General features: G+C 43.5%; 1 protein-coding gene across 3 annotated transcripts in view; it reads left to right on the top strand.

The window, feature by feature from the left end:
- The window catches only part of G6PD (glucose-6-phosphate dehydrogenase), a 1188375-nt gene that overhangs the window by 703800 nt on the left and 459037 nt on the right, over positions 1–25538 (top strand). For all 3 annotated transcript variants that reach the window (XM_044080102.1, XM_044080103.1, XM_044080105.1), the window contains 2 exons: positions 16782–17017; positions 18412–18488. In XM_044080102.1, coding sequence (XP_043936037.1) covers positions 16782–17017; positions 18412–18488 — 313 coding nt within the window. The remainder of the gene's footprint in view (positions 1–16781; positions 17018–18411; positions 18489–25538) is intronic.

Below are 25538 nucleotides of genomic sequence, written 5' to 3'. Positions count from 1 at the left end.
ATTTTGCATCTTTTTTATGTTCCACAAGATCTTCATAGATACTTGGTCTTTCAATTCCTTTTATCTTGTTTCCCAATTCTCTATAAAACTTTTTTGGGTCATCAATAAATTGCTCTTATTGTACTTTTCCTTTATATTTATCTGCGTATCTTCTAGGTTTTTCCTCCTGTGCTGAGATTTTTAGTTTATTTGTGATAGTGCGTGATAGATCCTAATCTGTTCTAATACTGCTTTTATCACAAATGTCTTTCTAAGTGTTTTTGTTGATCTGTTCCCTCTTCTGTACTGTTCTAACAGTGATACTTCTTGTCTTAGTTGCTTTATAGTTTTCTCTATTCGATACTTCCATGATAGTATTTGATTTCTCCCCTTTCTCTCCCTCACTACCCTGTGTTCTTGTGATAGAACTTTATCAGTTATTAATTTAGTTGTACAGTAATATATACTGTTTACTTCTGTTATATCGCATGGATCTGTATGGTCCTAATTATTGTGTTCATTTGTTTTATCAAACTTCTGACTTTTGGGGTTTTATTGACCTTCTGCAGTCTATTTCTTTCATTGATCTTAATATGTCTATCTCTATTAAGTCAAGCAACTCTTCTCTTAGCTGGTTTTCTTCTAAACTGAGGGCACATTTTTTGTTTTCCATTTACTGCAGGCATTTTATAGAGAGTTCTATTGCATCTTCCTGTGGCACATTCTCTTCAGTTTCATCCTATGCCATCCGTTGTGGTGTCATATGAGAGCTCACTGGCCTATTACTCCTCAACATTAACTGTTTCAGTTTCCTGTTCCTTCCCTTGCCGTCCAGCTTTAAGTGAATGTTTATACTCGTTTCCTGTAGAAGACTCCAAAATATCTTTATATGGCACCTGACCAATTGCTTCCCGTTCCACTGGTTTCCCCTTAATTTGGAGTTCCATTGCTCTATCCTTTTGTGGTACTTTCTGAATTAGATTTTCTACTGTGTCCTTCACTTTGGAGGTACTCTATAACCTCTGTTTCTATTTCTTTAACTCCTCCATTACTGATCTCCTTTTCTACTTTTCCCACTTTGTCTTCTTATTTTTTGTATTGTAAAGTTTTCCATGTCCAGATTCCTTTGCCTGTATTTCTCTTCAAATGTCCTTGCTGCTGCTCTTTTTGTATTGATTAGTTTTGCCTTTTCCTTTGCATAAATATTACACCATATTAACTCTCTTTTTCTTTCCCATGTCCTTATTTCTTCTTCAGCCATCTCCTGATCTTCCTGTTTCTCCTTAGTTTGGGGACTCGTTCCATCATGCTGTGATGTAACCTGTGTTAGACCTTCTACATCAAATCCTTCACTTTGCAAGCACTCCATAACTTCAGCTTCTATTTTTTTAACTTCTACTTTACTAATCTGCTTTTCTCCAATTCACTTTTTATTGTATTATTTTTTTATTGTGAAATTTTCTATGTCTGGATTCCTTTGCCTGTATTTCTCTTCGAATATCTTTGGGGCTGCCTTCTTTATGTTGATTAATTTGGCTTTCACCTTTGCATAAATATTGCACCATGTCAAATCTCTCTTTCTTTCCCATGTCCATATTTCTTTTTTATACTTTTAAAAAATATCTAGGTTTTGTTTATATTTTCACACATCACACTTCCTCAGATGTTCCTTTTTCAAAACAAATTAAAAGTTTCTTTACTTCTCCTGAAGAATCACCTTGTTAGTCATTGGCTGTGCTCTTAGGTTCATAGGTGTGTAGTAGGCCAACAGTCCTGGAGTCTTTACAGGCCTAGCCCATAGAAGTGCCCTGGCATCATGCTGCCATTAGTTCTCGGTGCCTCTGTCAAGTAGAGCCACTGGAGTGATCACCGGGGTGAACTTTATATTTCCCATCCACTTATCAAGATTCCTCTTGAAAAGGGCCAATGAGGTGCTCTGCTTGACATGTATGGGAAGTCTATTCCGGAGCATGGGCAGTCTCTGGGTTATGAACCTGTCCCTCCAGCATGTTCTGTTGATTGTGGTAATGAGGTTGAGGTCCCTGTAGCATGTGGTGTGGAGGGATTGGGATTTCTTTAGGTGTAACATTTCTAACAGGGCTGGGTCAGACATGGCTTTGTAAGTCGAGTAGAGATCGCCTCTTAATGGACAATATGAGACGAAGAAAAGCTGAAGTTTTTTTGAGTCTGTCCATGTAGGGCATGTGTTTAAGGCCTATGAGCCTCTTCGTGAGGTACTTTTGTGGCCTTTCCAGCTGATGTTCTTCGTGTTTCACTGTTGCAGTCATTACATTTGGGTTATCTGCTTGCAGTAGCCCTCTGTCGGCCTGATTAACAAAGTCTTAGGTCCTGCGTCATTGGCTGTCCCTTCTTCCATGACGTCAGGTCGTCAGGGGTATAAAACATGCAGCCGACACCATTACATCAGTCTTTCTTGCCATGCGGTGCCCGAAGCAGAAGCAGTTCGCAAGTGCCGGTCAGCCGACTCCTGAAATTTTCATTTTCAAGTTTCAGAACCAAAGTCTTCAACTAAAGCTAAGTACCCCGTTGTGGAAACTTTTTCTTGCTCCTTACCGATGTCAGTAAAAGTTAATAACTGCATTACTTGTGGAAAGCAAATACCTCACAAAGATTTTCATTCGTACTGTATTCCTTGCCTAGACCCTGACCACAATGTACCTTGCTGTCGGTTTTATGCTTTATTTAAACAGCGCACTGTCTGTCGTCGGTATATTTTTGCTTCTAAATATTTCGGTTCTCAGTTTAAATATCCAGAAATGTCGTCGGTTAGCCTTCCGACTACCGGGATTCTGAAAAAATGCAAAGATAAAGACAGAGACAGGCCGCCGAGGTCCAAAGCTGCTGACGCTTGTCCTAAGCCAGTCACCAGTTTGCTGGTACTCAGTGAGACGCTTTCGCAGCCCCTGATACCTGCTACTTCTGACTCGCAGGCCTCTACTGAGACCCATTCGGAGTCCGGTATGCCGCAAGATGCTTCAACTGTGGAACCTGTGGATGTCTCTACCTTGGATGGGTCTGGAGCCGCTGTGCAGGCACCGGCTTATGAGGGTGTATTCAGGCCTACGGACTTGCATATTAAACCGACACCTCCTTCATTTAGGCCAAAATCTCGAACCATGCCTAAGAAACAGACGCCCAGGCCGCATGCTCAGGCCTCTATGCCTAAAAAACAAATTATAAGAATGACTGACGATCTTATAACTCTAATCAGGGGAAGCCAACCTCCCCCTTCTAAGAGACCTAGGACTGAAGTTGTTTGTGAATCTTCTGAACAGAATTCTGATTTTTCTGATTCTTCTGATGATCTGAATTTGACCTTATCTACTTATGAGTATTCTGATGCAGAGAACTCTATTCCCTCTGCTTCCCCTCTAGAACATTTTTCTTTTGGTGAAACCTTACATACTCTAAAGGAGCTTTTCCACTGGGAAAGCCAGGATTTTTCTGATTCAAAAAAGAGGCTTAGGGATTTCTTAGTCCTGCCTCAGCATAGGCCTTTAGCTATACCCAACTGTACTAGACATTGTTGATAATGCTTTCTCAGAATCTAGTTTGGCCCCTGATTCTTTGCCTCCTGCTCCCATAAAACCTGACAGATATTACAGGGTTCCTGATTCCCACAATTTCCTTTTTAAAAATCTTATTGCGGATCCAGAGACTATTTTACAGGGACCCAAAGGCATTAAGGCTTCTACTGCTAAAAATCCTATCCCCTCTGATAGAGATTCCAGGGCACTGGATAGAAGGGGTAAGAAAGTTTACACTTCTGCAACCTTGGCCATTGGGGCTTTAAACTGCCAGTTTCAACAACATTTTATTGGATTGCTTAAACAGGAAAATTATGTTATTTCCTGACTGCGCTGAAAATAAAGAATTACAGGATTTTACTTCATTCTGCTGAACAGGTTGGAAAACATACTTTGCAATGTGGATTTGATTAATTAGAGGCCTCTTGAAGGGCTGCTGTTACTGGGTCTGTGCTCAGAAGGCATGCTTGGCTTAAGGAGTGATCTTTGCCTGATCCTGTTAAAGCTAAATTGTTGGATGCTCCCTTAAACCAAGACCACCTGTTTGGCAACAAGGCTGAGTAAGTTCTTAAAAAGATGGAAGATAAAGCTAAATCTATGCAGGCTGTTAAAGATTTCTTACAAGTTCATCTTCCTAGATTTAGTAGGCACTGGCCCTCTAAAAATCAGTCCTTTCCAGCCCCCTCCAGGTCTTCTCAAGCCAAACCCAGACACAACAGAAACCCCAGGTTTCAGTCCCAAGGGACACACAAGACTAGGCAGTGGGGCTTTTCCGCACCCAAACCTGGAAGTAGTAAGACTCTCCCCCCTATGAAAAACTGTCTCAATGACTTGCTTTTAAAACTTCCAAGTACTTCCCAACTGAATGCTCCTTTAGGCGGAAAGATTGGTGTGCAGGCCAGAAACTGGAAACTTGTTACCCAGGACAAATGGGTTTTAAATATAGTGTCCCAAGGATACAGATTTCATTTCCACATGTTACCAACACCAAGCGAGTGGCCAGATCTACCCCCAAATCAGTGGGCAGATGCCCAAAATCAAGTACTCTGTCCCTTAAACATGGGAGCTATTCACTTGGTACCAGACGAGGAAAACGGACAAGGTTTTCATTCAAGACTTTTCCTGGTACCCAGAAAAGGCAATACATGGCATCCTATCCTGGACCTTTCTATTCTAAACACCTTTCTGATGATTCCAAAATTCAAAATGCTGACTCTTCACCATCTGCTTCCTATGCTAGGCAAGGATGCATGTTTGGCATCACTAGACTTAAAAGAAGCATACCTGCACATCCCTATCAGGGAGTCTTGCAGAAGATATCTACACTTCAAAGCAGGCTAAATGCATTATCAGTTCTCTGCAGTGCCCTTTGGCTTATCTACTGCACCCAGGGTATTCACAAAGTGCCTAGCTCCAGTCATTGCATTTTTGCAGGCAAAGAAATATTCAAATATACCCATACCTGGACGATTGTCTAATTCAGGCAGAAAGCAAGGACATTCTTTTGAATCATCTGGCCTTTGTTCAAAGGGTACTGACTTGTCTGAGGTTCACCATAAATGAAAAGAAATCCCACCTGGTACCCTGCCAACAAATTATATTCCTGGGAACAAGCTTGAATACAACTTCCCAGATGGCTTTCCTCATGCCAGAGAAATGGATTCATTTGACAACTTACTTCAAACAAGTGGCCACAAAAACCCATCTATCTGCAAGGCAAATACTGCAAGCCTTGGGATTCATGGCCTCCTGCATTCTTCTAATTCCATATGCAAGGCTGCATATGAGGAAACTACAATGGTATCTCAAAAGCCTATGGTGTCAACATTCACAGGATCTGGAAGCAAGGATTCCTATCATACCTTGCCTACGCCTAGAGTTCCTTTGGGGGGCAGAGGCCTGCCACCAAAACAGGGGACTACCATTCACATTACCCCCTGATGCACAAATCTTAACAACCGACGCATCAGACTATGCATGGTGTCTCACCTGGCAGGGAAGTGCATTCATGGCAAATGGAACCCAAGTCAAATGCACCTGCATATAAATCAAAAGGAAGTGTTAGTTGCACAGAATGCTCTGACAGCCTTCAATGACCACATTCTTCCAGGACAACTAATGGTAAAGACGGACAACACCACTGTCATGTGGTACATAAGCGGGTGGGTACACATTCTTACCCCCTATGCAGACTAGCTATGGCATTGTGGAACACAGCCTTGAGCTACCAAGTGAATCTACAAGCTCAATTCCTGCCAGGAAAACTAAATACACTGGCAGACGGACTAAGCAGAAACCTCGTGGACCCACACGAGTGGAAACTGGAACCAAGGATTTTCAACATGTTGACAAGCAAATGGGGGAGCCCAGATATAGACCTGTTTGCCTCACCCCAGAACCATCAACTGAACATATTGTGCACAAGGATTCCCCACAAGCAAGCTTGGAAAGTGGATCCTCTATCCTTCAGCTGGAAAAACCTATCAGTTTATGCCTTTCCTTCTCTGCCTCTGCTCTCCAAGGTACTACTAAAGATCAAACAGGACAAGCCAAGGATGATTTTAATTGCACCAGACTGGCCTCGCCAACACTGGTACCCACTCTTGCGCAGTGTGTCACGCTTGGCTCCATGGCACCTGCCTCAGACTCCTTCCCTGTTGTCTCAGCAGGAGAACCAGATTCTGCACCCTCAGCTGCAAACCCTGAACCTAGCAGACTGGTTGATTACCTAATCTCTCCTTTACCATCCCTCAATAAATCAGTGATGGATATCATTTTAGAGGCAAGGAGGTCTAGTACTAGAAAATCTTATGCTGAAAAATGGAAAAGATTCTGTGCTTGGAAACAATCTCAAGGAATGAACGCAGCAGTGCCCAGTTTACCTCAGATTCTACAATACTTGACTGAGATGCTTCATAAGGGCTTGTCTTTTTCCTCCATCAAAATTCATGCCTCAGCCATTTCAGCTCATTATAGCACAGAGCCTCCCCTCTTCTCTCGCCCACTGCTCAAGCAGTTCCTCAGAGGGGCCAAACATTTAAGGCCACCCAGGAGACCTCCAACTCCAGCCTGGGATCTTAACTTTGTCTTGGAGAAACTCCCTCTTCCTCCTTTCGAGCCAACTGCTTCTGCAGATTTAAAATTTCTTTCCTGGAAAACAGCTTTCCTTTTGGCAATCACTTCTGCAAGAAGGGTATCTGAATTACACGCCCTTATGGCAGTGGATCCTTTCGTCATCTTTCATGCTGACAGGGTGTCCCTCAGAACCAATCCCCTCCTTCATGCCCAAGGTGGTATCCAGTGTGGCTCTTAATCAGTCCATTCATTTGCCTACCTTCTTTCCTAACCCACAGAACAAAGGGGAACAGATACTGCACTCTCTAGATGTGCACAGACAGATTAGAGTCTACTCGGACAGGACTAAACCTCAAAGGAAATCTGAACAACTGCTGGTGGCATTTGCTGCAGGGACAGAGGGGAAAGCTATTTCAAAATGGATAGGCCACTGCATTCATTCATTATAAACACCATAGAAAACCTATCCCACAGGGAATCAGACCCCATTCAACCAGGGCTGCATCTACCTCTGCAGCTTTTCTCAGGGGCATCCGTACTTGGGACATCCTAGAAGCTGCTACCTGGAGTTCTGTACATACTTTCACCAAGCATTGCCATTTGCCAATTTTCTCTAAATCCAGGGCTGGTTTTGCCACTGCAGTCTTGCAGGGCTTTATAGCTGGTCCTAATTCTATTTAAATTCCTCTTCACAAGCTTAGCTTTGGGAATCTATCCAAATGTAATGACTGCAACAGTGAAGCACGAAGAACATAGTACAGTTGTGTACATTTACCATAAATGTTGATGTTCGAGTGTATCCACTGTTGCCGTCCTGGTTACCCTCCCTCCAGCCCCATTTTCTTCCTTTGGCTATACCTCTACTCTCACTAACTATGCTCTAAAAGCTTTTTGGTGTATTTGCTTTTCTGTTGGAAGTATATCCTTGTATTTATAGATTTAATTACCACCCTTTAGAGGGGCACCTGACATCTGAGGCAAGAAAAACTGATGTAATGGTGTTGGCTGCATGTTTTATACCCCTGACGACCTGACGTCATAGAAGAAGGGACAACAATCGATGCAGGACCCAAGACTTTGTTAATCAGGCCGACTGAGGGCTACTGCAAGCAGATAACCCAAATGTAATGACTGCAACAGTGAATACACTCTAACATCTGCTTTTATGGTAAGTGTACACAACTTTACTTTGCAGGTGTTTAGTGAGGTACATGCCAAATGGGGCATTATACTCTATGATTGGTGTAATGAGGGAAGAGTAGAGAGAGATGATGACCTCTTTTTTCCTGGATGCAAAACCCTTGGTAATGAGATGTACCACATTGAAGGACCACCTTGTTAAGGTACTCACCAAGACTTGAGGATGAATTCAATTTCAGCCCTACTACTCTCCTTTGCTTGCTGACTTTTCATCTCTCCATTTGGACCTTTCCCTGGTAGATATAAGCTGATGTGCTGCAGGATAATTCTGCCCTGAAAAAGGGGAAATCTAAACAATGATGAGTTTAATGCTTAAATGGAAGACTTACATGTTTATGTAGGAGAGGAGGGTACCAGAACCTGCCTGAGATTTGGGATGTATGGCTAGGCTTATAATAGTACCAGTGGTTGTTAGCCTAGTATAGACCTATGAAATTATACAAGCATGCATCTGTGTGTGCTATGGTTAAAGCAGGGCTGAATAATTCCATTGTTTTCATTTATGTCAAGGAAGTGGCTGCTGAACTAATGTAATGTACATCTGCAGTGAGAGAGATTCTTTAAATGCTTTTCCGTATACTGATGTACCATATGATGTATACCCAATCCCATTCATGCCACATTAATCAAGTACCAGTGTTAAAGATGTCATCTCCAAGATAGAGTAAGTAAAAAAAAAGTCTGGATGTTCTTCATCTCACATTGCTGCAGTCCTTACACTTGGGTAGTCCGCTGTCCTCGGTCGGCCCGAATATCAAAGTATAAGGCTGACGTCGGTCAAGGCGCATTTGACTGACATCAGGACGTCAGGGTACAAATGCGCATGACTGACGTCATATCCTCAGTCTTTTTTGCCGCATGGTCCGATGCAGAAGCAGTATTGCAAGTGCCGGTTGTCGTTCTGAAATTTTTCGATTCCGGAGTTTCAGACCGAGTCAAAGTTGGCTAAGTACCCCGTTGGGGAATATTTTGGTTTTTTCTTGCCTCAGTGGTTAACCGGATGTCAGAAAAAGTGAATAACTGCATTTCTTGTGGGAAACAGATACCGCATAGAGATTATCATACTTTGTGTATTCCTTGTTTAGGGCCTGAGCACGACGTTGTTGGGTGTCGCTCTTGTGCTAGATTCAATAAGCGCACTATAAAGAGGAGATTAGATTGTGCCAGGTTAGTCTTCGGGAAGCGGTGCAATTATAAAATGCTGTCGGATGCTCCGACGCCCGCTTCTTCGAAGAAGCGCAAGGACAAAGCAGTTAAGCCTAGGCTAGAAGAACCGTCCGTACCGGACGCCGGTTCTTTAGAGGTGTCGGTGGAGCCGGTGGTTCCACCGGAGGTTTCTTTGGGATCCCAGGGAGAGACCTTGTTATTGCAGGATATGGCCTCTCAGGAGGCAGGTCAGGGTGATGGGGCTTCTCAGGTTACTATACTCCCCTCCCTGCCTAGGGTGGTTAGGCCCTCTCCTTCTGTTTCCAAGGCTTCTCCTAGAGGCAGGCCAGGTTTAGCTTCAGCTGGTGTCACCCCTAGTTCTTCTGGAACTGTGCCCAAGAAGCATATGCTTAAAATGGCAGAAGATTTGATTTCTTTGATTAGGGGTTCTTTGCCCCCTCCTGATAAGAGGCCTAGGGTGGAGCCTGAGCTAGGGAGTTTTGAGCAGGCTTCGGATGTTTCAGAGTCTTCGGCTGAAGACTTGCAGGAGTACTCTCCTTATTCTGATTCTGATGTGGATGATTCTACTCCTTCTGCTTCTCCTCCTGAGGATTTTTCTTTTCAGAAACTCTTCATTCCATGAGGGAGCATTTTAAGTGGGAAGGTCAGGACTTCTCTGATTCCAGGAAAAGGCTTAGGGAATTTTTGTTTTTACCCCAGCATAGGCCTTTGGCTATACCTCCTGTTTTGGATGTAGTGGAAGATGTTTTTACAGAAGCTTCTCTTAATCCTGATTCTTTGCCTCCTGCTCCTGTTAAACCGGATAGGTATTACAGGGTGCCTGAAGTTCATAAGTATCTTTTTAAGAGTCCTAGGGCAGACCCAGAAACTGTTAGCCAGGGGCCTAAAGGTGTTAAGGCTTCTGTTGTCAAGAATCCGGTTCCTGCAGATAAAGAAGCCAGGGCCTTGGATAGATGGGGAAAGAAAGTTTATACTTCCACTCTGGCTATGAGGGCTTTGAATTGCCAGTTTCACATGTTAAAATACCAAAACTATCTCCTTTCACAGTTGAAGTCTAAGGTTGATGCTCTGGCGGAAGGTATTGATTGTAAAGAGTTACAAGATTTGGTACATGTTTCTGAACAGGTGGGGAAGCATTCTTTGCAATGTGGTTTTGATGCTGTGCAGGCCTCGTCTAGGGTGGCTGCCACTGGGTCAGTTCTTCGCAGGCACGCCTGGCTGAGGGATCAAAATTTATCTGACCATGTTAAAACAAGGATTTTAGATGCCCCTTTACAATCTGATGTGTTGTTTGGTTCTCCTGTTGAGGCAGTTTTAAAGAAAATGGAAGACAAGGCTAAGTCTATGCAGACTGTTAAAGATTTTTTGCAGGTTCAGCCTCCAAAGTTTAGTAGAAATTGGCCTGCTAAAGGGTGGACGTATCCTTCTTATGATTCCCAGTCTAGGGGTAGATTTAGACGTGGTAGGGGCAGAGCTCAGGGTTCTTTCAGGCCTAGAACAGGGAGTTCTCCTGCACAGTCTTCGGGTGAGGGCAGGGGTCAGTCCTTTCGTAAACAGACCCAATGACCTACCTTTTCAGCTGCCAGAGCCTTCTCGTCTGGCAGCACCTTTGGGAGGAAGGTTGGCACTTTTCAAAGAAAATTGGAGTTTAATTACCCAAGACAAATGGGTATTGGATATCATACACCAAGGTTACAGGTTTTATTTCCATACCTTGCCTCCTTTCAGAGGCATGCCAGACGTTCCTCCTCAACAAAGAATAGAGGCTCGCAAGCAAATTTCTCTGTTACTTCAACTAGGGGCCATACAGCCGGTCCCTATGCCAGAAGTGGGCCTAGGATTTTATTCTCGCCTGTTCCTAGTACCAAAGAAGGGGAACACATGGAGACCAATTTTGGATTTATCTATCCTCAACACTTATCTGGACATTCCCAAGTTCAAAATGTTGACGTTACAACAGCTTTTACCTCTGCTGGGCAAGGATCATTGGATGGTAACTTTGGATCTCAAGGAGGCTTACCTTCATGTTCCTATCAGACTAAGTTGCAGGAAGTATCTGCGTTTCGAGCTGGGACTTCTCACTATCAGTTCTCTGCATTGCCCTTTGGCTTATCTACTGCCCAGAGTGTTCACGAAAGTTCTGGCTCCAGTGATAGCTTTCTTCAGGCTAAAAGGAATACAGATCTATCCTTATTTGGACGACTGCCTGATTCTGGCTCAAGGAAGGGAAGAGCTTCTTCATCATTTGGAATATGTGATAGCAGTGCTAAGATGCCTGGGGTATTCTGTGAACGAAATAAAGTCCAGTCTAGTACCCTCTCAGGACATGTGCTTTCTGGGTGTAAGACTGAATACAGCATCCCAGATGGCCTTTTTAACCCCGGACAAACAAAAGAATCTTTCCCTTTACTTCCATCAACTATCTCATCAGTCCGGGCTGACTGCAAGGACAGTCCTTCAAGCCTTAGGGTTCATGGCATCTTGTATTCTGGTGCTTCCCAATGCCAAACTGCATATGAGGAAGCTGCAATGGTATCTCAAAAATGTATGGACACAGCACTGCCAGGATCTGGACACTGTCATTCAAATAATACCTTGCATTCAAAAGGAATTTTTGTGGTGGGCTCAGGAATGTCACCTAAACAAGGGACTCTCTGTGACCCGGCCAGAGGCGAGTCAGATTTTAACGACAGATGCCTCAGACAAAGCTTGGGGAGCTCATCTAAATGGAAAGTGGATACAAGACAAGTGGTCTGCCAGACTACAACATCTACATATCAATCTGAAGGAGATGTTAGCAGTCCAGTTTGCATTAATAGCTTTCAAGGATTTACTTCTTCCAGGGCAGGTGTTGATTCTAACAGACAACACAACTGTCATGTGGTACATCAACAAGCAAGGGGGAACACATTCTTATCCTCTATGCAGGCAGGCAATGATTTTGTGGGAGACTGCTCTCAGTTTACAGCTCAATCTTCAGGCAAGGTTTCTGCCAGGAGCACAGAACTCCTTAGCAGATGTGTTGAGCAGACGAATTATGGATCCCCACGAGTGGAAATTGGATCCTCATGTATTTCAGAAATTGACAGTGTCATGGGGAACTCCAGACATAGATCTGTTCGCTTCTCCACTAAACCATCAGCTGCCAAAGTTTTGCACAAAAAGGTTTCATCCCACAGCTTGGAAAGTGGATGCTCTTTCTTTCAATTGGAGCAATCTTCGTGTGTATGCCTTTCCACCTCTGCCTCTCCTCCCAAAGGTACTTCTAAAGGTCAGACAGGACAAGCCAAGGATGATTTTAATAGCTCCAGATTGGCCTCGACAGCACTGGTACCCATTACTGAGAAGTCTGGTACGGAAGCCTCCATGGCCTTTGCCTTCGATTCCACACCTGTTGTCACAGGAGGACAGCCATTTGCTCAATGTCAAACTTCACTCTCTTCACCTAACAGCCTGGCATATTCTGTTTTGAACCATAGAGGGTCTCAACTTCCACAACAAGTTTTGAATGTGATTTTGGAAGCTAGAAGGCCTAGTACAAGGAAAGTGTACGCAGATAAATGGAAGAGATTTTTATTTTGGAGTGCAGCAAAGGATTTTGATGTTTCTGAGCCTAATTTAAGTGTGGCTCTTCAATATCTTACTGAGTTACTGGACAAAGGTTTGTCCTTCTCTTCTATTAAGGTTCATGCTGCAGCAATTTCAGCTCACTATGAATGTGACCCTCCATTGTTTTCTCATCCTTTGTTCAAGCAATTTCTTAGAGGGGCAAAGAATATAAGACCCCAATGAGAGCTCCTACTCCTGCTTGGGATCTCAATTTTGTGTTGGAGAAACTCACTCTACAACCTTTTGAGCCTGCAGCTACTTCTGAGTTGAAATATTTATCATGGAAGACTGCCTTTTTGTTGGCCATTACCTCTGCAAGAAGGGTTTCTGAATTGCAGGCCCTTATGGCGGTTGAGCCTTTCTTGATTTTCCATAAGGATAGGGTATCTTTACGTACTAATCCTTCCTTTATGCCTAAGGTGGTTTCTAGTGTGGCGTTAAACCAAACTATTCATTTGCCTACTTTTATGCAAATCCCCAAAATAAAGGGGAAAAGATTTTGCACACTTTAGATGTACACAGGCAGTTGCGATATTATTTGGACAGAACTAAAGGGTTCAGGCAGTCTCAGCAGTTGTTTGTTTCTTTTGCTTTGAGTTCTCAGGGCAAGCCTGTGTCAAAACATACTATTTCTAAGTGGATTGGGTTTTGCATTGCTTTCTGTTATTCCCATCATGGCAAGGAGATTCCAGCTGGGATTAGGCCTCATTCCACTAGGGCTACTGCCACTTGACAGCCTTTTTGAGGGGAGTGGCAACCAAGGATATTTTGGAGGCAGCTACTTGGAGTTCAGTGCATACTTTTTCTAGGCATTATCACCTACCACTTTACTCTAAATCCAGGGCTGGTTTTGCCACTGCTGTTTTGCAGGGCATTTTGGCAGCTCCTGTTTCCTTGTAGTTTGGCCATCCTCCCTTACCTCTGCTTTGGGATTCTACCCAAGTGTAAGGACTGCAGCAATGTGAGATGAAGAACATAGTACAGTTTTGTACCTACCATAAATGTAGATGTTCGAAGATCCACATTGCTGCAGTCCAATTTACCCTCCCTCCTTCCCTTCTGTAGTTAGAGGTGGTTGTGTGGGTTGGGTTGTAAATATTGTGTATATTGTATATTGTATATATTGTACATATAATTAGTGCAAGGGTGGTTGGTTGTTTGTTTGCTGTCTTTTGGTTTTGACCTTTATTTTTAGGGTCTTCTGACATCTGGGGCAAGAAAAGACTGAGGATATGACGTCGGTCATGCGCATTTGTACCCTGACGTCCTGATGTCAGTCAAATGCGCCTTGACCGACGTCAGCCTTATACTTTGATATTCGGGCCGACCGAGGACAGCGGACTACCCAAGTGTAAGGACTGCAGCAATGTGGATCTTCGAACATCTACATTTATGGTAGGTACAAAACTGTACTTTTCTACAAGAGAAACCTATTACTAAAGAGTACACCTGGAACTGAGCTTTACAGTTGCTATTTTGGCCAGATACACTGCATTTTCCCCTTTGCTTTAAGACAACATCCCCAGAACACACACCAGGTGAAAACTCGGTGATGATTGTCTTTGTAAGATGTGGCTAACTGAAATTGTGCCCCTACCCTCCTTGACCCTTTGGGATAACCTGGATAGTGCTTCTTGGTGAGGTGCTGTTTTAGCTTGTGTTTAAGAAGAGGCTTATAAGTTCCTAGGTTTTTTACAATGCTTACAGCCAAAGGAAACCATTAAGAAGCATAGCCACATCATCCAATACTAACATCAGCCTCCACTAAACAGACTTTCTCCACAAATTCCTGTGTAAAGTTTGTCATGATCCATCCAGTCATTTAGACTGACTTTAAAGGTTGCTAGAGAATTACTCAGCTTGATAGGTAAGGGCAGCCTATTCCAGAAATGGGGTATACATTGGGTTAGGTATTTATCATGCCATTTGATGGTGGTGATGTGGTAGCTGGTATAGGTTCAGGCCTCTTAAATGGATGTCTGTCATTTAGAGTGCTTAATCTTCATTCTCTCCTCCCATTCCTGTCAACCCTCCTGTCTTATTTGCATTTTCCATTAAACCACATTTTCAGGGCATTTGACTTTTCTGTGTCATTTACAAGCTACACAGAGGACAGCAAAATCCTGCAAGAGGGCCTTTCCCACACACATTGTTGGTGTCAAAACCATGGACTAAAATTAAACACTAAGAAATGTATAATCATATCTTTCAGCAAGTTTGGCTTCCCTTGTAACTGTCACATTGGCATCACACCCTTAGTAACTGATCTCGTAGTCAGGGATCTGAGAACTTATGTTAACAATGAACTGTCCCTTGATCACCATGTATCCACTATTGTAAGGCAGACCTTTTTCATCACACAGTTTATATCTAAAGGTATGGCATCCAGGTCCAGAAATTTAAATATTCCACTCTACTCTGCTCTCATCAGGCTGATCATTGAGTATAATGTCCCATTCAACATGTGCCAAACACTTGATACAAATGGAACTACAATGCTTGCACACTAATAAATAAAGGGCCTTAATCATATAAACTGTGTAGATCATCTTAAAGCCTTGTTCCTCTTTTCACTATCCTGCAGCTTGACCTCTACTTTGCATATAGAGTCTCAACAAATCTTGGGCTGTTAGATTACATTTGCAAGCTCAGTGGAAGAGCAAGCACTCACTCAGGGGATCTCTGTCTCTTTTGCAACATAAATAGGATATGTGGGAGGGATAGGTCTGTATCACAGAAAATATATCTTCTATGAAACCATCTTCCACTCCACATAAGATGAAGCAGTTCTTTTACTGTGCTCAAATGTAATTTGGACAAGTCGATGGGATACCACAAATTCACCCCTGGTTTAGCACCCATGTCCCTCATCCATAATGGCAGGAAGTAAATCTCCAAATATATCCTTTTTATGCCCGGCTCTGGGTTATTTGTACACAAATACAAGGGCTAAAAATTATTTTGGGAACATACATCTCAACCTCTTAGTTCAAGAAATCTAGAAAATGCTTAAAATAATGGGAATAAAGGACTAAAATAAGGACAGATTTTACCTGTTGCTCTTATGAACTTAGAAAGTTGCTAGAATAACAAGGTTAGTGTTTGCATGCATTCTTTGAAGGATGTGAAGTCTGAAACTCAAATGTATATCATTATTTAGTGACTTCAGTCTTCAGTAATTTGCTAGAAAATCACAAATTTTATGAGGACCAAACCAAAAGTATTTGCCGAAAATTCAGACATTCTTTGAAAATTGGGATAGTTAAGAAATATTTATGGGAATTTAAGGCAAAATTACATATGAACCTATATAAATGTACTGAAACACAACATGTAATCAGGCAGGTGTCAGGTAATAACCCCTTTTTCCATTTTATACATGGGGTAGGGGTGTCACATCAACAGTGACCATCACCTAGAACAAATTTTCACATTCGGGTGGCTAGTCCTGTCATGGTCATTCTTGCGTACCACACTCATGCCTAAGGCCAGTTTAGAGTGGCCTGTCCACTTACTGCATGTCTTTGGAATGATAAAGGAAACCAAAGCACCCAGAGAAAACCCATGGGAACACGGGGAGGAAATGCAGACTGTACAGAGAAGGCACCCCAGCCTAGATTCAAACTAAACAGCCTACTTGTGCCACTGTGTAGCCCTTAATACATAATCAATATTTTACTTTTTGTTTCATGGCTGACAATCTTTATGCTAGGTTACTTAAATTATTTCATTATCAGAACAAATAAAAAATAGATTCATGATTATTTTTGAGACTGGAGTTCTGACAGCCTAAGAAGTACTGGATTGCTTTATCACTTGGCTAAAGTGAGCGTCACTAAATACTGTCTCCGGGGAATCCTGTTGCACATGGAGATGGCATGTCAGTTTAAGTAACGTTTTTTCTGTAGCAGCTGATAAGATGTCACTGTGAATAATGCATTTGTTCATGTTAATGAAATAAAAGAACTGTAATGTTTTTAAAAACATAAATGTGCAGATTGATGCATATGATGGTGTTCTGTATGTCAAGGGTTAGAACTGCTGTGTTTAACTATCTTACTTTATAGCTGTTGCTTTAAAAGGTAGTGCTTTTGTGATTATAATTTTGCATTATTTCTCTTTTCAAGTTTTCTTTGCCTGACATTTTTCCAGAACATTCTGTTTGATTTTTTTTAAAAAACCTATTCTTTTGAATATTCTCAGGTGTTCCATTCATTTTGCGTTGTGGAAAGGCTTTAAATGAAAGGAAAGCAGAGGTTCGCCTGCAGTTTTGTGATGTTCCTGGGGATATCTTCAACCAGCATTGCAAGCGAAATGAGCTGGTGATTCGGGTGCAGCCTAATGAAGCAGTCTATGCCAAGATGATGACAAAGAAACCTGGAATGTTTTTTAATCCTGAAGAGACAGAGCTGGATCTTACCTATGGCCACAGATATAAGGTTATACCTTTTATCCTTTTTTTTTTTTTTTTGGTCCAAGAACCTTTTTAGCAGATTGGTATACACTGTTTTAAAGGGTACCAGGCTTAATTGTGGAACATTAGAATTTAATACTGTAATCTGCAATCACTAATATGCAGGTCCCAAATTTTGTTTTTAAAGATTGTGATTTTGGTATCTCAACTAGTTTTCATTACCTTAAAACACAATAATGTTAGAGTTGGATATGAGGGGCACAGCTCTGTTTTTTTAAAGATTTCATCTCTTTCTTATTTAAATTGTTTTCAGAAGTTGTGATTTTTCTGCTAGAACTTATGAGTGTTATTTACAGAAGACTAGCACTATAATTTTGGAGCCAATTTACATGTATACATGGGGATATAATGCATCATAACAACTTAGTACATGCGCACACGCACGCACATGCACACGTGCATAGTGTTGCCCAATAGTTGAATAAAATATTTCCGAAAAAAATTGCAGAAAGGGTTTTAAAATTTGATAATTCCTGAAGTGTACGGTAAGAAATTATGTTCACAAGTTAAGCAGAAGTTATGTGCAACAGCATGAGTTAGGGTCCTAACCACTTTCCTGAGAATTGCTGCAAGCAACATGGATAGTTAACTACATACCTGGAAGAAAACTCCCAAGATTCCTTAATGTTAATAGACTGTCTTTAATAAATTTGGATTTGTGTGGGGTGGAGAAGGGTGTCAGGAGTGATTTGTGACAGACGAGTACCAGTAAGAGTGAAAGGGAAGGTCTACAAGAGGGTAGTGAGACCAGCTATGTTATATGGGTTGGAGACAGTGGCACTGACAAAAAGGCAGGAGTTAGAGCTGGATGTGGCTGAGTTAAAGATGTTAAAATTTGCACCGGGTGTGACGGGGGTATATTAGAGGGTCAGCCCAGGTTGGAAGGTTTGGAGACAAAGCCAAAGAGGCAAGATTACGTTGGTTTGGACATGTGCTGAGGAGGGATGCTGAGTATATTGGGAAAAAGATGCTAAGGATGAAGCTACCAGGTAACAGGAAAAGAGGAAGGCCTAAGATAAGGTTTATGGATGTGGTGAGAGAGGACATGCAGGTGGTTGGTGTGACAGAGCAACTTGCAGAGGATAGGAAGAAATGGAAACAGATGATCCGCTGTGGCGACCCCTAACGGGAACAGCCGAAAGATGATGATGATGATGTGGTGCGTTAAGCATGCTGTTATAGTTAGAACTGCTTATTAGGCAGAACTTGACATAGGAATTGTATTGGAAAATATACTTATTATTGAAATGTTGTTAGCAGCATCAAACCTGCAGTCTGATTTTCAGGCCAGCCTGTAACACTTAGTGTGTGACCTGCTAAATAACCTCCTTATTGGTTTGTGTGCCACTCTCTCTACAGGATGTGAAGCTTCCAGATGCTTATGAGCGTCTTATCTTGGATGTAGTCTGTGGGAGCCAGATGCATTTTGTACGAAGGTATGTATGTAAAGAAGTAAAAACCTTTATGCTTGTATTTTGGCAGAAATTCAAGTTTTATTTTAAACCAATTAACCATTGTTTTATTTTAATACATTTGTTATCTGGGTAAGCCCACTGGATTATTGTGTCCCTTTTTAGGGGTGAACCGGTAGCACTGCCTGATTAAGTGACTTGCTCAGAGTCTCATAACAGGTAAGTTATGGTGATAAGAATCAAATCTTGTACCCTTGCACAGACTAATCCTCTACACTAACTGCCAGAGAAAATGTTTCTGCCAGGTAAATGGTGCCCTCATTTTGAAGCATCATACTTTTTGTAGCTCATTTGGAGTTTCTGGGCTTTTAATTGAAGTGTGGTACTCATGAGGTGAAGATAGCCTAAAGTAAGTTCATGCTTCAGTTTTCAGTTTATTACAACTTATTGATTAAGTCTAACCTTGTAAGAAATAATATATAAACACAACAACACACAATACTAACTGACATATTGAAACACTGAGTATGGTAGTGGTGATATAGCTAATAAATTATCTAAAAACTTACATAAAACAGAAAAGCAGCTTATAAGTAATTATGAACATTTTCCATGGAATTTATATTTTCATGGATGTTTTGAATATATCCAGGGACAGCACAGACCTCATCCAGTAGATAGTGAATTCCAAAAGAGAACAGCATGACAGGCAAAATAATTTAGATATGAGTACTCCAAATGACACATTTGAATCAGTCAGCCTCCTACTGCTTCAATGGAGTAGGCAAGGTGGCTGACAAGGCCTCAGCATCTCAGCAGCTTTTTTATATAAGTGGGACCCACCCCATATGGTCTTGATACACGAGAACCAGTACTGAGATGAAAATGCCACTGACAGCTATTGCAGAACCAGTGATGTATGAGAAAAGTATGAAGTTCCAGTAAGCATTCATAAAGCTGCAATATGTTCCCCCTACAGATGGTCTTGTTCACAGTCATCAAACTTCAGGTAAAGAGCATTGCAGTCATCCAGACCCAGCAGGACTACTGCATACACAACCACTGAGAAGTCTTCTGTTGTAATGCTTGATTGAGCAACATTTTCAGACAAAAGAAGATTTAATAGCAGCTGACACCTGGTCCCAGAGTGTCAACTGCTTATCCAAAATAAGGCCTGTATCTCAAACCCACAGCATGAGCTGCAACCTACTTTCACCACTGATTACTATGGGGTGGATGCATGTCAATACAATGAGTATTTTGCACATTATATGTTCCAAAAAAGGAGATGTAGTAGAATTGATTAAAAACAAAAGCCTCTACACAGCCCACATCATAGCTACTCTAAATATAAACTCTGAGGTCACTCAACCATGGTGTTAAGGGTGTACTACCTTGTCTCCAGAGTTTTGCAGCCTTGCAGTTAAAATTGTAACAAGCTTTGGTATTACTGCATGTTGAAATTTTTGTTGTGATGTTAAGTACATGGTTAGTGAGTGTGCCATTGAGATAAATAAGTCCTTTCCAAGGGAGAAACGTATGGAACAGCTCAGGGTCTCAAGGTGGCATGTATAGCCATGGCTTCAGTCTTATGTGGACTGGGTGTAAGTCAGATACTCCTCATTAGTCTTCCATGGCATCCAGACTTACTTCAGGTATCAACAAAGAAGAGAATAATCTTTAGAGAACTCCTTAGAGAAAGAGAGAGAGCTGAGTATCATCATCATCATCATCATCATAAGAACGATACCTTAAACCCTTTACTAGATGACTTATGTAAGTGGGAATTCTTACATTATGAATGATATGGGATCAAGACTAGAAAAATGTCATTTTGCAACAAAGAGGGTATGATCTGGGAAAATTTACTGACAGACCAATCTGTGAGCTTATCCTAAGGGAATAGTCAAAAGGGGCAATGCACCCGAGTAATGTGGATTAAACAGGTCTTCAGGCATTCCAGCAGGATCTAGTGATCCATAGTGTTATATGTAACCAGCAAGTCAAGAGGACCAGTAATGAGTAACAACATTCACTTTTAGCCACAAGGAGATCATTCAGCACTGCATTGTGGCAGTCTGTCTTCTGATGCTGGACTTGAAATGTCTTTAAAACACTGTGGGGATTTAAACACAATTCAAACTGCATTGTAACCACTTTATCAATAAGCTTACTTATAAAGGCAAGGATAAAACCTGAGCAATAGTTTTCAAGGTTGTTCACAGTTAAGGATGCTTCTTTTTAAGAATAAATGGTAACTAAAGCATGTTAAGTTGTCTCTCTCGCCTTCATTCTTGCTGGTTGGGTTCGGAGCCGATCTTCGGCTCCGACTCAGCAATCTACTAAAGCTCGAGAGCTATTTACTGGCTCGAGGCCCTCCCTATATCCCACAATGCCAGGCGTCAGATCCCCAGATCTCGTTTGCCGCTTCAGCTACGAGGTTGCGATTTTACTTGGCTCAGGTCGTATTATTTTTTTTCTTGTATTTTAGTAAAAAAACTTAACTTTATATTTTCCTATATTTATCTTATATATAGATATCCTTTTCTGGTTAGGTTAGTCATACTGTTTACTCCCTAATTTTCCCTCACAGAAACTCATTTTTTGTTAGAGAGTTTCTCCTCCCCCCTTGTTTCTTCTCTCTAGTAGGCTAATCCCCCCTCTTTTCCTTATACCTAATAGGGTAGCATTTAGCCTTTCTTAGCTACAGTTAGTCAGGCTTGTAGTTTTTTGTTGTATATATTTAGATATTGTTACTTTTAGTATATAGCTGTGTAGTTTACTACTATTACTATTTTTAGTTTTAACTAGTGCTGGTATGTGTGTGTTTTTTCTGTGTGTCTTCGAAGCACTAGTTAGTATTCTCCTATGGTATCCTATTTCCACTATGTCTAAGGATACCAAAGTTTCAGGCTTTAAGAAGTGTGACCCGTGCTGTCAGAAGATGTCTCTGACAGACGATCATACTTCTTGTGTTTATTGCTTGGGTCCCCTACACCTGCAGGACTCCTGCTTGGTCTGCCATGCTTTCAGCCTGAGAGTCCTGCAGGAGCATAGGAACAAGCTTATTTTGAGTGGCTTACTTAAGCCAGAAGGATCCCCAGCGAAGCCTCAGTCGGGTAAATCCTTAAAGCCCGCCAAGCTGTCGGCTCCCAGTTCGGAGCCATCGCCGGGTGGATCACCTGCCTACTCTTTGGCTCCGGCTGGAGCCGACACCTCTGGACCTCAAGTCGGCTCTGACTTTAGTGTCGGAATCGTCTTTGAGCCGAAAACATTCTAGGTCCCCTTCCCTAGAATCGGTTCGTTCGGCTCCGAGGTCACCATTGCTTCAGTCTGAACAAAGTCATCGGTCCCACTCCTCTCGGTCTTCCAGGTTATCTGATCATGACTTGGAGAGGGTGGTCAGTAGACTCCTTAAATTGCAGGCCCTGGCCAAATTGTTAACCAGCCCATCTCAACAGACTGGGGCTGTTCCTGTGTCTTCAGCAGTTCCTCCTCCGACTCCCCCCTTGTGTTCGGTGCCAGAGCTGGTTGGGGCTCGGATCTTGGAAACATCAGAACCGATACCACACCTTTCGGCTCCTTCGTCGGCTCCGATCTCTTCTTTGGTTCCGTCCTTGGAGGGATCTAGGCGCCATGACTCCCTCGTTGGCTCCGAGGGGGTGAGTGACTTCAGACCCTTGTCCGACCCCGTTCTCCCTCTCGGAGCCTCTGCGCAGGTGAGCTCGGCCCCGGCATCGGCCTCGGAGCTGTCCCTCTCAGTGCCGGCAGGGGTTCTTGTCTCTTCGGAGTGGGGACCCTTTGCTTTGCCTGATAGGGGCACCTTCGAGGTCATGAGGAGTGTGCTGACTCCTGAGTCGGCCCCTCGATCAACCCCTTCGGCTCCTCCCCCCATGGTGCCTGCATCGGTCTCTGCTCACCCTCCTGACCCCAAGCGTGGAGAGCAAACGCTCCAGGTCGCCCCATTGGGTGTATCTTCCTCTTCCGAGGCCTCCCCCGATCTTTCGGAGGAGCCCCCCGGAAGAGAAAATGTAAGAGGAAAATTGTTGACTCCCCCGAGTCAGTCACATCTGATACGACTTGGAGGATTCAGAAGGGTCCCCAAGATCCTTCTCTGAGGATGTCTCTTTTTCAGACATCCTAGAGATCCTTAAGCAGAGGGGGAACTGGACTGCCCTCAACCCTTCCGAGGAGGAGTCAGTCTACCTGGACACGTTTGGTTCTCGCCCTTCCACCTCCTGGGTGTCTCCACCCTTCAACCCGCGCATGGAAGTAGTTGCTCAAAGGGCGTGGTCAGCCCCGGACACAGTGGAACCAACTCCCCGTATGCCCACTAAGTTCATTACAGCCCCACCCAACAAATTTTTGACAAAAAGTGCCCCCGTTGATGCCATGGTGGTGGCAGCAGCCACGAAGAAGGAGTTGGCTGACCTTTCGGTGCCTGTCCATCCACCTAATAAAAAGTCTAGGACAATGGACAGGTACGACAAGCGGATGTTTTCCTCATTGACTTTTTCCATGCGGTCGCTGAATTATCTGTGCCACTTCACCCGCCTTCAAAGGGATCTTCTCAAGGAACTGGGTGATACCCTTCAGGATCCATCAGCTGCGGGGGCTCAAGATAAGATTAACTCCCAGCTGGCGACCCGTAACTCAATCGTCAACTCCTCCATGTGGCTCATTTCTTATGCAGCCGATGGGCAAGTAGGGCCGCAGGTACAGGCGTGGCTTTGAGAAGACATGCCTGGATGTGGTTATGTAACTTTGCTGACCCCTTTAAGGCATCCTTCACCAATACCCCCTTCAATGATTCGGCTCTGTTTGGACCACAGGTGAAGGATACCCTTACCAGGTGTGAGCAGGAAGGCAAGACTCTCTCTGCCGTGGGAGTTTGTTTTTCTACTCCCTCTAGATCATACCCTAAAGGTCAGAAGAGTGGGAAAATGTGGTTTCGGAAACCCCAGGGAGTCGTGCCTGACACATGTGGCGAGTTTCCCTCCAGGGGCAGGGGAGGGAACAATAATAGATGCCGCCCGAGGGGCAGAGGGGGTCCGCAAAATCAAGGTAGCAGAGAATCTTTCTCTGGCAAACCCTTTCAGCACCCCTGAGGGGCTGCCCGACTGTCCACCTTCGGAGGCAGTCGGGGGAAGATTGTCACTGTACCCAGAAGCCTGGCAACTCCTCACACAAGACAAATGGGTACGGTCTATCATATCCAAGGGTTACAAAATCCCCTTTGTCCACACCCCTGTACAAACAACCAAGTCCCTTCCAGATGTTCCACCCGGTCTAAGGGAACAAGCAGTGCTAGAAATTTCGAAACTGCTAGAAAAACGGGCCATCCAGCCAGTCACAGCAGACCAGAAAGGATCCAGAATTTACTCCTTTTTGGTGCCAAAAAAGACAGGGGACTGGAGACCCATTTTGGATCTCAGCAGGCTAAACAAGTCTGTTCAAAGAACAAAGTTCTGGATGGTCACACTTCAGTCCATTCTACCCTTTTTGGATCAGGACAATTGGATGTGCTCCATAGACCTTCAGGATGCGTACTACCATATCAAAATGAACAGGCGCTCCAGAAGGTTTCTCCACTTCCGGCTGGGAGCCAGTCACTATCAATTCAGAGCCCTGCCCTTTGGTCTCACCACAGCCCCCAGGGTGTTCAAATGCATGGCAGTGGTTATGGCTCACCTGAGACGGCGAGGATTCCAGGTGTTTCCATATCTCGATGACTGGCTCCTTACTGCTTCCACCAGGCATCAGCTACTGTGAGCCAGGGATTATACCATACAAACTTGCTCTGAGCTAGGTATATCAATAAATTTCAAAAAGTCTGCATTGTCGCCCTGTCAGTCTATAACCTTTATAGGTGCAAGTTTAGATACAAAATATCTGTCTGCAAGACTTCCTCTTGACAGAGTGTCAGACATTTGCCGACATGTGCATGTCTTACTACAGTGCAACAGGATTCAGGCCAGATTTGTACTAAAGACTTTGGGCCTCATGGCAGCAGCAATCATACTAGTTCCCCTGGCTCGTTTTCACATGCGGCGTCTTCAGTGGATGCTTTTTACACAATGGTCCTTTCAACAACTTCCAATGTCTCACAAGATAATAATCACTCAATCATGCAAAGACCACCTGGCTTGGTGGATGGTCTCCCCTCTAATACTTCAGGGCAGACCGTTTGTTCTTCTTCCTTCTGTTGCAACGGTGACCACGGATGCCTCCCTGATCGGGTGGGGGTGGGGGGGGATTTTCAGGGCAGGACTGTCCAGGGCACTTGGCAACCTCTAGAGTACCATCTGCACATAAATGTCCTGGAGATGAGAGCGGTGCTTTTGGCTTTGCAAGCTCTTCAGGACTCTCTACCCACCGGGACTATTGCAATTCAGACAGACAATATGTCTGTAGTGTGGTGCATCAACAAGCAGGGCGGAACCAAGTCCTATCCCTTATGTCGAGAAGCACTCAGACTCTGGCAGTGGGCGATCTCCTCTCAGTGGTTTCTGATGGCAATGCACATCCCCGGGAAGTCCAATGTCATAGCGGACAGGCTAAGCAGAGCTATTGTCATGCCTCACGAGTGGTCTCTCAATCACAGTAGCAGACAAAATCTTCCGCAGATGGGGTCAACCTTTTTGCAACTCCTCTCAACAGCAAGTGCAACGATTTTTTTTACTCTCTTCCCCCTTCCCGGGCACTCCCCCCAGAGAAACTCTAGTTCACGATTGGCCCCGGGGTCTTCTGTATGCATTACCTCTTTTTCCCCTAATTCCCAAGCTAATTTAGAAAGCAACCGCATTGGGATCCAGGATGATCCTCATTGCCCCTTACTGGCCTCGCCAAATTTGTTTCTCATTCCTGCATCATCACCTGCTGGAGCAGCCGTGGAATCTGGACCCAGTGCCAGACCTCTTGGTCCATCAGTCGGGCGGGCTGCACCAATCCCTTCAGTCTCTCAACCTCATAGCTTGGTTGCTCCACTTCCAACCTTAGCCAGGCTTCCACAAATTTCTCAGCCGGTGCTTGAAGTCATCCTTTCTTCGCACAAATCTGCCACCAGGAAGACTT

Source organism: Protopterus annectens, chromosome 8.part0 (assembly GCF_019279795.1).
Source record: "Protopterus annectens isolate FY-2018-M chromosome 8.part0, PAN1.0, whole genome shotgun sequence".
Lineage (NCBI taxonomy): Eukaryota > Metazoa > Chordata > Ceratodontiformes > Protopteridae > Protopterus > Protopterus annectens.
This window is presented reverse-complemented; position numbering and strand designations above follow the sequence as displayed.